This window comes from Cynocephalus volans, chromosome 3, assembly GCF_027409185.1.
Source record: "Cynocephalus volans isolate mCynVol1 chromosome 3, mCynVol1.pri, whole genome shotgun sequence".
NCBI classification, from domain to species: domain Eukaryota; kingdom Metazoa; phylum Chordata; class Mammalia; order Dermoptera; family Cynocephalidae; genus Cynocephalus; species Cynocephalus volans.
The window spans coordinates 34,595,376-34,607,744 of record NC_084462.1 but is presented as its reverse complement, the minus strand read 5'-3'; the positions used below and the strand labels follow the sequence as shown (position 1 = coordinate 34,607,744).

The window sequence follows — 12,369 nt, the reverse complement described above, 5'->3', positions numbered from 1 at the left end:
CGGGCGTGAGCCATGTGTGCAGGGTGGCCCAGCGCAGGTGGGGATAGGGGCTGCTTCCACAGCAAAGGTGCGCTGCGCTGCGGACCTACACATTCCTGGGGCGGGTTTGAACACAACTCAATTAACACGTACGTGGAAGTGTCCATGCCAGGCACTACGCAGGCACTCAAATACTCTTTTCTCATTTAATCTAAAATGGCCCTCTCAGTGGTTCCTGAAAAATGATGTAACTCTCCCACAGTCACGGAAGTGCTAAGAGATGATGCCTGGATGCACACTGTGGGAGACTGAAGTGGGGAGTCCACCTCCAAACCTTCACTATAATAAAGGCAGTGTGTGGTTACAAATTAACCGACTCATTCCATGACACAAGCACTTGTTAGAATTCTTTTAGCTCTTAACCATCTGTCAGATCTGCACTCAAGTGTTTAGTAGGTACCTATCAAACATTTTGTTTGTTAGGTGTTGTGCTAAGCAGGTGATAGAAAGCAGATCTCCACTTCCTCCAGGGACCACCAGCCTAGAGCAGGCTTGCAGAGTGGGCCTCTTGACACAGAGGAGTCATGGCGCCTGCACCCATAGAGCAGACCACTGCCAGCCACACCACAGGAGAGCACATCACTGGAGGAGGGAGAGGACAGCACTTGAGAAACCAAAAATATTTTCAAATCCCTAAAATGTGAAGTGTGGTAGAAGAGGCACATGGTGTATGCATGTGTGTGGGACAGAAAGCTGGGAAAATGGAGCCACACAGTGAAAAGCTTTCTCCCTGATGAGAAAAAGCTTAGCCATCTGCCAGGAGGTGCCCATGTGGTACCTGAGCATGAGCAGTGGAGGTTGCTGCTGGTGTTTTGAGGTCACTCAGGTGAGGGTCAAGTCCCTTCTGCTGGAAGGAAGTGAGGCCAAGAGATATAGAGACAGTCAGGAGATCTCTGAGAAAGCACTGACTCCAGGACACGAGGGTGCCATCAGACCCTGATAGGCGGCATGGTCCCATCTTTTGTGGAATGGGTGGGTCACTTAGACACCCCCGCCTCAATTTCCAAATATGTAAAATAATATTAGTAAAACTCACAGGGCTAGTGTGAGGATTAAATAAGATAATACATGTAAAAAGTCATAGGAGACTTTATGGCACATGGTTTGCTTTATACTATTTTAAATAAAAGGTGCCTCCCATATTTTACCGTGAACTATCTTCAGGATAACGCTGTCCTACTGCTTCTTGGAGTTGGACATTAAGAAACGACACATTCTGCCAGGTTTCCTTTTCTCTTATTTTATCAAAAATTGACGTGTAGAAGTCATACATCGTATCTCCACCTTCCATTAAGAAAAAATTCCTCATGGCCTGCAAGTACTCTACCAACCTGAATGGACAGAAAATAAGTGACAGAAAGATCTTTCAAGTTCATAAGGTAGGATTCTAGATCAGTAACAGGTTTTGTACATTGCCATTTTTACATTCTACATTTACTAAAATCAGAAGTACTAACATCTTGGGTTGGCCAGTTAGCTCACGTGGTCAAGGGTTTGAATCCCTGTACTGGCCAGCTGTGAAAAACAAACAAACAAAAAAACTGAAAAGAAATATATCTCTTGAAGACCTGTTTCAATAACAAAAATAGCATGCATCTTTTGATAACATTATAGAACAAAGAAAATTGGACAAACTTACAAAAACGTAACAAAAGAATTAATCCAAATCCCACCATCCATGGTGAATTTCCACTGTTAATATTAGATGTATTTCTTTCCCAGTCTTTTTTTCTATGCATTTTAAAAAAGATCTAATTCCTATTGTATTATATGTTCTGCTGTTTAATAAACATAACTAATGAACTTTACAAAGTTCATATATGGATATGCCACATTTATGGATATGCCATAATTTAAAGAACCAGTCATCTATTACGAAGTAATTTCATGTTTTTCATCCAGATAGAAAACTCTGTAATAAGCATTTCTGTACAAGCTTTTCCTGTATTTCTTGTGATACATTCTCAGAAATAAACAAAGAATTAAATTTCACAACATAGTTTAAAAAATATTCATAGTTAACTGATCCTCTCAAAAGAAAATTGTGTTGACTATATATCTATTTCCTACTCTAATAAAAATTAACCTGAAATACAGGTTTTAAAACCATTTCAACCATTCTTATAGTACAATCAACGACTGACTACTTTCAAAACTAAATTACTCCTTTTTACCTGTAATCCTTTTTTAGAGTTTGCATGAGATTTCCACAGCAATCTAGATACTGTTTATCAATATGAGGGTAGAGGCAAGATCTCAGTGTTAATTCAAAAGTCTGGCACGTCACAGATTCTGATGATCTATCCACACAAACATCACCACCAGCAAACTTCTCGTGAAAGTCACTCTGCTCCAAATACAACCTTCAAGATGAAAACATGAATCTTTTTATGAGTTGCTGTCAACAGAATTCTCTTAAATCAAAACCCCAGAATCCCATTTTACCTCTAGTCTTAAAATCACCAACTATTACAGAAAGAGAAAATCTTTCTACCCAAAATATTCCTTGAGTGAATCAGTCTTTCAGAGTCACTGCCACCTTTAGGGTCAGGTACTGGAGCTGGTCCTCCTACTATTAGGGCCGCACACACCAAATGCTGGCTATCAGCAATATGGCACCATGTAGGCATTAATGACTTATTATTCCATTGGGCCAAGTGCCTAAAAGCATCTTAAACCCAAGACACACTTTATGCAGACAGAGACCCTGACTCAATGTGTGTCCACACCCGCCCACACCCCAGACTTACAGGAGCACCTTCTGAGTGAGTGAAGGTACACCCAGGGGCCCGTGGACAGAGACAAGACAGCAGGGCCAACTCTGCTGACTTCCACAAACAACAAGGAGGCCAAATTATACTGTGAAATAAGTGAACATATCCTATTGTATTCCATTTATTAGAAAGGACAGACTCACGGGTTTTTGTTTTTAAGGCTACAAAGCCCTATCTGGAAGAAATAAAATTACTAAATATTGCACAGATTCTGCCATTTCAACCACTGAAAGTCTCGCAGGTGCGTATCACCTTGCAAAGTTGATGGCCAGCAGTGGATCATGAACATCATCCAGTTCAAGGTGTCTTTCAGCAATGGACTGCATCTTAACTAAGTTCTCTTTGGTTGCCTGTTGGTCAGTAAGGACCAGTGGAGTGAAATCTTCTTTGTGTTGAAGACGTGACTGTACAGATTCCAGAAAGAGGGTGTACAAGCTTTTTCTTTCTGCATCTGAACCATAAGGAAATATGTAAGGTGAACTATGTTCTGCTAAATAGTATTAAGTAACATTAAGAAATATTAAGTAATTTCATCTTAATACAGCCTAGTATTTTTCCTTGCATTTTTTTCCTTGTATTTTCCTAGTATTTTTTCCTTGTTTCTTCACTTTCCTTTTACAGTACAGCAAAACTAAACATTTTTATATCTTCTGTTAAACAATTGCAAAATTCATGATTAAATATCACAATGTACACGCTAATTTCTTTCTGAACAGAGTCATCTTAGCAGGACACTTGAAAATTAAGTTACCACTATACAGTATAACACCATGATAAGTAGATACAACAATATAAAAGAACATTGAGATGATTTATAAGCCAAGCAATGTCACATCTATATCTTTTAAGCCTTTTTAGTTAGCTGAAAAACTTTAAATATATTATTTAAATTGCATCAAAAGACCAGAAACTATATATCAAGTTTTTCTCAAAATCTATGATCAAGTCTGAACTGCTCATCAACAAATTCCTATCTGCCAGGGTTCATGGTCCTCAAAAGCTAAACACTAAAATGCATTAAGAAATGCCAGAGAATTATTTTTTAAAGGACCAGTACGTGAAGAGTAAAGATGCCTGTGGAACTTATCATCACTGCCTTTTCAAACACAGTGCTAAAAGCTGACACAGACAACAATCTTTTTTTCAGTCAAGAGCAGCACAGTTATTCGTTCAATCACGTTGATAACTTTCATTAAAATAAAAGGCATTTATGATTTTCAAACTACAAAATAACGAGGTATCTCAGGATAACAAGAGTGAATGCAGAGCAGTGGTCTGGATGCCAAGCGACACACATGAAGAAGAGACAGGCTACCTCTGGCCCCCGCCTGGCGCGTGGTGCTCTCTGCACATTGCAGGTTCTTCAGCAGCTGCATCGACTTGCCAGCCATTATGATCTGCTTCAGGACTGGTTTGAGGAAGGACACCATGGTGTGCTGCCTGCTGGAGGGCCCCTGGTCACTGCCGGAACTTGCACTAGCATTATCACTCATTTTTTCTTCATTTTCTGTTTTTTCTGATACACTATATAATGTATAAGTTGCATACCAGAAGTCTCTGTGATTTACTGGAACATTTTTGTTTCTATAGATTCAAAAGAATTTTAAACTTTAACTTCTCTTCCTTAAAAACGACAGTATACCTGTTCTAGCTTTGGCATGTTTTCCAGGCATTCCAAAACATAGTACAGATTGTCCCTGATTTACAATGGCTCAACTTATGATTTTTTGTCTTTACAATGGTGCAAAAGCCATACGCATTCAGTGGGATGAGTACCCATACAACCATTCTGTTTTTCACTTTCAGTACAGTATTAAATTACATGGGATATTCAAAATTTGATTATAAAACAGGCTTTGTGTTAGATGATTTTGCCCAACTATAGGCTAATGTAAGTGTTGTGAGCATGTTTAAGGCAGGCTAGGCTAAGCTAGGATGTTGGGTAGGTTAAGTGTATTAAATGCATTTTTGACTGACGATATTTTCAGCTTACAATGGTTTTATCTGGATGTAGCCCCATCATAAGTTGAGGAGCATATGCAGTACCAGTTATTAGTAAAATGAAGCAATCTTAAGACAAAATGGGGCAGTTTTTAATCTGACCTCATTTTAACATAGCAAAGTGGATAAATACTCTGAATAGTATAGGTAAAACGTAAATAAGTAGAAATAGTTTACTGCATTGGAATTAAACAAAATGTGATTAATTTGGTTTTCTTTAGCTGTAGAATAAAAGTTTACCATTTTACCATCTCCTGTGAAAGTAATTTCCAGATGTGTCTACCATTTTTTTCACATACAAATTAACTGAATTTTTTAAAACAGTGAAATGATGGTGACTCATCACCCTAGAAGAATAGTCAAAATTCCATTTTCACAAAAATTCTCATTTGAGATTGATGACACAGGACATAATGATAGACAGGAGACTCAGTTAAAGAAAGCCAGTTCATTTACACGAGTTGTATGTAACTGTGTTACCATTAAGAATTTTAAGGTTGGTTAGAGTGCAGCCTTATAGCCCCAAGGTCATGGGTTCAGATCCCTGTACAGGTCAGCCCCCAAAACAACAACAACAACATCAAAACTCTAAGGACTTAAAGTTATCCTTCCTGATGAGTTCAATGGTTAGCTATCAATAGAAACCATACATCTAAACAGACTGTATAACTTAAAACTGAGTTAAAAGGGTACAAATAGTTCTACATTGCAGTTTATATGATTCTGTTAGAAAAAAATCAATAAATTGAAGGTGAATTGTCATAATGGGTTAAAATTTTCCTTAACTGTTTTAATAAATATTATACTAAGATAAAGTAAAAAGAATTAGTAGCTAATTATGAGAAATAAATACATTAGAATTATATTCTGTAATATTTTCATAATTTATAATGGGAATAGTTGAAACCACTTGATATCACCTTTTTTATGGAAAGCAGTTTGTATTTAAACATACCAGCTGGCCATAAATATACCATCATTCAAAAATATAATTTGCTAAGAAAAACTGTGAACCAGCATAACACTCAAAGATATTTTTAATTGGCTGGTACTGACGTCTTCTATAAAAACACAATGCAACTTAGTTATGGTGGCAACACAGCTCTGTCATTCAAACTGTGTGCTCTCAGCACCATTTGAAACTGATGCGAGCACCCGACTTTCATGTGGGAGCAGACGAGTGAAGCTAGTGTCCAGTGCCCCCTCCCCGCACTCTGTGCCAGCCTCACCTCTGGATGATGAACTCCCTGGCACCATCCCACAGGTGCCCGTGCACGATCCACTCATCCACTGTCTGCAGGTAGGGCCGCACTGTTTCCACCCAGAGAGAGAACAGAAGGGAGACCTGAGGAAGAGAATGCACACAGTCAGCTCTCAGAGCTCCCCCATCTCTAGGTAAAATAAGGTTTAAACATTTCTGAAATGCCTTTAAAATGTGATTGAATTTCTATGCTTTTTAAAAAAACAAAGCATATTAAAAACTCAGAAACATACACTATACATACTGGCTAGCCACCAAAAACAAACAAACCAATAAAAAACTCATACACCATAAAACATTACAAAAAATTCACCTAAGTATGGGATGACCACACTGTTTATAGTCCATACCAGGACCCTCTTGAGACCGAAAATTACACAGGGACAAGAGGCATAACCTGGGACAGCCCAGGCAAATGGATATGGTTGCCCTATCTAAATAATACTACTAGCAACATGTCTATTAAGAATGAGGAAATGCTGTACTGGCCAGCTGCCCAAAAAAAAAAAAAATGAGGAAATGATTTCATTCTACCACAGTGCCCAGTAGGAAGAAAAACTGCATAGCTGAAAGAAACCAGCCTCTTTCGTATTGAACTGCAACACTAAAATGGCGAGAAAAACAAAAAGTTACACCAACAAACCAGGAGGCTCGCCTACAGCATGCACCCAAACAAATCTGTGGCTTTCCACACTATAGTTCCTGGCTGGATTGGTATTTTTTAAAAACTGTGGTAAAAAATATAACATTTGCCGTCTTAACCAATTTTAGGTGTGAGCTCAGCAGAGTTAAGGACATCCGCACTGCTGTGACAGATCTCCAGAACTTGTTCACGTTGTAAAGCTGAAACTCTGCACCCACAAAACCATAACTCCCAATTCCTCAGTCCCCGGTAATTACCGTTCCACTGTTTCTATGAATGTGACTACTTTAGACACTTCACATAACAGATTCGTGTTTTTATGTAAGAAAGGCTCGCTGTAAATATTTATGTAAGTCAGCGAGGTATTTTTCATATCTTGCTTTATCCTTGCCTCATCCCTCTGGCGATCTTGGCAATTAGACCTGAAGAGCCAGTTTTCTGCAGTCTTGAATTTGGAAGCTAGTTTTAAAACTCTGAACACCTGTCTGACACACCATGATTTAAACATCACTTAACAAAGAACTATGACAAGCTATCCACCACTCCTGTGCTGTCAACTTTAGACTAGGCAGATGTCCCATCCACATACGGTTTGCTCAGAGGCTTCGCCCACATTGTCATATTCAAGAATGGCCTTGTACAGGGTGTTGAGCAGATGAGATGCCCGGACGACATTTCGAGTGTCAGGTGGAACTTCTGCTACTCCAGTACTAAACACTTTGTGCAGAACCTTGAGCTGAGCCAATCGAGGTGACAACTTGTCCACCACTACTGCAAGAGTTATTGTAGTATCTGCAAGTATCAATAAATCAAACTGAACAGCAAGAAAAAATATCTGTATCCAAAACATGATATAAATGCTGAGCCACTTATTGGGCTATGGAAAGGCATGGCTAAATAGGGTAGCAGCTTTTGATCTTACATCACAAGGAAGAAAGCACTCCTGCAAGTCAAGGAGAAAGACAACGCGCAGAAAAATAATGTATAAAGGAACTGATAGTTCACAGAAAAGAAAGTGATTCTTAAACACATAGAAAGACATTCAACGTCACTTATAATTAAAGAACACAAATTAAAGTTGCACCAGGTGAGAAAAACACCCGACAATGGGCCACTACTGTAGTGGGGGGGGAGGCTGTGACTACAAAGGGCAGCAGGGCAGCTCCTGCGTGGCAGGTCCGTATCTCAGATGCGGAAGTGCGTACACGGATCTGTGCGTGTGGTAAAATGGCACAGCACTATAGACACAGCAAACACGTGCAACACAGGTAAACCCATGCTGGGCCTGCAGCCTGGCCCACATGCTGTGCCAATGTCAGTTTCCCAGTTGTGATCATGTACTATAATTGTGCAAGGCATCAGCACTGGAGAAGCAGTGTGATGGGAACACAAGGCTTCTCTACGCTATTTTTTGTGGTAGTTGAAATTAAATGTTAAGGAAAAAAAACAACAACACTGGGTTACTGCTTTCCATCTGTCATGTCAGTGGAGACCAAAAAGCTTGATAACATACCACTGGCAAGAGTGTGGGAAAAGAGGTATTCATATACATTGCTAGCAAGAGTATAAATTTTGGTTATCACTGCAGTAGTGTTGGCAATAGCAAAACATTGGAAATAAACTAAATGTCCATCAAGGAGGACTGGGCTATGATATAGCCATACAATGAAATACTCAATTTGTAAAAGAGAATGAGGAGATTCTTCATATGCTCGTATGGTATAATTCTCAAAATTTACATTTAGAAAACAATCCGAAGAGACCAGTGACCACTAGGTACATGTGTATGTATGTATGTCTAAATTATTTCTGGAAGGATGCACAAGACACTGTGGACCTGGTTGCCTCTGCAGAGGAACTGACTGGCTGTGAACTGGAGCAGGAAGAAGAATTTTCACTCTAAATCCTTCTTTTCGGATTTTTAGAGATATGAATGTCTTAAAAATATAAAGTTACCAGGTCAATGGTTCAGATCCTATACTGGCCAGCCACCAAAAAAAAAAAAAAAGTGCATATATATATATTATATATATATATATATATATATAATATATATATACACACACACACATATATGCGTGTATATATTTAAAATAATTAAAAAAATGAATGCACTCATGAGAATTACTTATTTGCCATGTAGCTTTCAAAACTTTTATCAATGATTAACCTAACTGGCATTCAAAACATGAGTGTCTTATGAGTAAAAGTGAAGAACACTTAAATACCATTACTGATGATGCACTTCTCAATCTCTGTAAGTTCTTCTTTGAAACTAATGAAATATTTGTATAGAGCCCACATGAAAGCCTGGTAGGTTCTAAAGGGAGCTTCAGTCGACTTCTTAGGAATGAAACCATTTCCAGGTAACATGCTTTCGGAGCTGTGTCCCATGACTTCATCAATGAACTCCTGCAGTCGAAACACAACCTGGCCATATGCTGCTATTTGTTCCAGCACAGACCGTAAACAGCTCTGCAACAGAAGCAATCCGTAGTTATTTAAAGTTGGCTTTTTGTAAACATTCAAATTCATTTCTCCCTCACTGTAAAATATTTCTTTTTGACTGTTTTAAACAGTATGTTTAGTAGAAGACAAAGTAATATGATGATTAATATTTAGTTTTATATTTAAAAGAAATAGCGTGAGCATGAATTTCTATGAAATATAGAATTGTGGCTTATACTTTTCAAAAAAACATATAAGGCAAATATACTATAGCCAAAAAAATTAGTTTTTCCAATACAGAATGACAAATGAAAAGCAAAAAACACAAATCAAAATACGAACAATATTAAAGAATTCTGTAAGCACTGTAAAGTTATACAACTTAATTTTGCTTTTTGGGTCTTAAGTATATTTAATAGTTATTTTAATATTGTAAAATGTTCAAAAGTTTTATTACCATGACTTGCAAAAATCCTATTACTTAATTTAATTCTTAAAGAACAATAAATACAAATAACTTACATGTGTCAAGTGAGTTACTATAATATTGTTTCTCACAGTTACCTTCCCATCTATCAACTGAAATATAAAGAGCTTTTTTACCCCTGAAAGTAACCTGAAATGAAATAAAAAGATGAGTGCACTTCAAGTCTAGAAAAATATTCACTATAGTATGCCTAAGACATTTTTATTAAAGATTCAGAATTAGGGGATAAAAAGCACCACATAATAAGAAAAAGAAAGACATCAATCTTTTTATCTGATTACCTTAAGATTCAAGAGATTTCAACATCATTTTAGAGAGAAGTCCAAAACAGTGCTGTCAAAGCATCTCCCCCATATACTTGATGACCCATAGAGATCTTCCCATTTCAAAGAATGTCAGATTGCCAAATACCATACTTTATGATGAGAATACCCGGACTTGGAATCTCAGTAGTAACAGCAATTTACGCTGCATTAGATTCCTGGTTTCTAGGTACAGGCACAGGGCTCATTGATACACTATGCCTATTAAAAGCAGCAGGAAACCTTGCTATGAATTCAGATATTTAAAAAATGATGGTCTAATCTAATTAAATCATATACAGAATTATTTAAAATGAAAAAGAAGTAAATATATCAAAATCTCACAATCTACATGACCAAATCTGAACTTCATACCTCTAATGGCCTGTTTCTAGTTTGCATGTGAAAAACTCCTGGACACTTTCCTTTATTATTATTTTTTTGAACACTCTCCTTTAAAAAAATAGTTCTGCTTCTCACTAATAACATCCTCAAGACTATTAATTAGGCTAATAGATCTTACCATAGGGTTTCCCGAATAACCTGTGTCTCAGTAACAAACACCCTGTCATCTGGAACATATAGTGGATCACTGCTGTACAAATGTTGATCCCTATTAGACAGCAAACATCAAAAGTCAGTAGAAAGATTTCTAAGTAAAATTGCTTGTCTCAAAGAAAACATGCAAGTTAGTGCTACCTTAATTAGTAATAAATTAGCAAATAAACATAATAAATGCCTTAACTTCCCCCCATATTCATTTTCACATGTTTGAAATACTCCCAGAGAAACACTTTCAGAGCAATTCCAATTGTCATATTTAAAACTATGCAATGTTGTTCTTTGGAAAACAGTTAAGCGTATTTTTGTAATAAGCACACTAAAACAGAAATTAAATAATGGCCTAATATATACTAATCCCTTCACACTGAAAATAACAACAACAAAAAAACCAAAACACAGATTATAATTAAAAACTGTTCAATTACAATTATTTAAAAAAACTCAAACAACAAGTTTAAATTTCAGGGAAGTACTTGATTTAAATCACAAGTCAAAGCCAAATGTTTAAATATCAAAGTTTCTTCTGTCATTACATTAAGTGAAAAACCTGGGTTTTTACCAGACAGCAGCTAAATTGGAGTGCAAGTGTAGACTGTGAGGGAGCCGCGAGGGCTCGGCAGTCCAGTACGGGCGGACCACGTGCTGCTCCAGCCAGCTTCGGCCATCTGGCTCATCTGCTGGAAGGAAATGTGATACGTTTGAGTCACAACAGTTAACAAGAAAATACTTGGTCAACTCTGCCACAATATCTGGACTTATGACTCAATTCAAATATACACCTGAAAATGGCTCTTTAACAGTTACCTGATAACATTTATATATTTACAAGCATTTATTTAAAACCATATATAGAGAGAGATGCACACAAAATTTAATGAAATGTCATTGGCTAGAAAGTGAAAAAAATTACTCAACTGTAAAATGACGCTATGAGTAAAAAGATAAAAATATTTGAATAGTCCAATAACCATTCAAGAAATTGAAATGGTAACCAAATACCTTCCCAGTCACCTCCAAAGCCTCAGGACTGGTACTAAACTTTCAAGAATTAAATAATCTCTACCTTATAGAAGTTGTTTTAGAAAATAGAAACAAGGAAAGCTGCCTAACATTTTATGAGGGTACTATAACCACAACGCTAAAATTAGACAAAGACATTGTGAAGGTTAATTCTAGGTGTCAACTTGGTTAGATGAAGAAATGCTGAGAAACCTGGTAAAGCTATCTTCTTAGGTATGTCCGTGAGGGTGTTTCCAGCAGAGATTAGTATGAGAGTCTGAGTGGCCTGGGTGGGAAAGACCCCCTCTCAGTGTGGGTGGGAACCATCCAATCTGCTGGGGGTCCGGAGAGAACAAAAGACAGAGGAAAGAGGTGAAGTGCTCTCTCAATCTGCTGGAGCTGCGATACACTCTTCTCTTCTGTGCACGGACATCAGAGCTCAAGACTCTTCAGCTTTTGGGTTCCAGGACTTACACAAAGGACACCATCAGCTTTCCTGGTTTTGAGGCCTTTGGACTTGGACTGAGCCACGCTACCGGCATCCAGTTTACAGATGACCTATTATGGGACTTTTCTGCATAGTTGCATGAGCTAACTCCACTAATAAATCCCTCTCATATAATTAATACATATCCTATTGATTCTGTCTCTCTAGAAAACCTTGACTAATACAGACATGATTTAAAAAAAAGTAATTCATCAAAGAATAAAGATGAAAAATCCTACATTAAAAGATAGTCCACTCACTTGGGAGAGCACAGTGCTGGTAACACCAAAGTCAAGGATTCAGATCCCCTCACCAGCCAGCCACCAAAACCAAAAACAGACAAACAAAAATAGCTAGTCCAATC

General features: G+C 37.6%; 1 protein-coding gene across 5 annotated transcripts in view; it reads right to left on the bottom strand.

Annotated features, from left to right (window-relative positions):
- Window positions 1-12,369, bottom strand: part of TUBGCP5 (tubulin gamma complex component 5) — a 45,025-nt gene that overhangs the window by 16,229 nt on the left and 16,427 nt on the right. For 4 of the 5 annotated variants that reach the window (XR_010022888.1, XM_063089073.1, XM_063089075.1 and 1 more), the window contains exons 7-16: window positions 11,079-11,196; window positions 10,479-10,568; window positions 9,689-9,782; window positions 8,947-9,193; window positions 7,308-7,510; window positions 6,044-6,159; window positions 4,129-4,397; window positions 3,066-3,264; window positions 2,214-2,402; window positions 1,188-1,370 (exon numbers count right to left, since the gene is read on the bottom strand). Coding sequence is in view for 4 of the 5 variants with exons in the window: in XM_063089073.1 (XP_062945143.1) it covers window positions 1,188-1,370; window positions 2,214-2,402; window positions 3,066-3,264; window positions 4,129-4,397; window positions 6,044-6,159; window positions 7,308-7,510; window positions 8,947-9,193; window positions 9,689-9,782; window positions 10,479-10,568; window positions 11,079-11,196 (1,708 nt within the window). In the remaining variant the exon portion in view is untranslated. The remainder of the gene's footprint in view (window positions 1-1,187; window positions 1,371-2,213; window positions 2,403-3,065; window positions 3,265-4,128; window positions 4,398-6,043; window positions 6,160-7,307; window positions 7,511-8,946; window positions 9,194-9,688; window positions 9,783-10,478; window positions 10,569-11,078; window positions 11,197-12,369) is intronic. The other variant, XM_063089074.1, reaches the window with a different exon arrangement.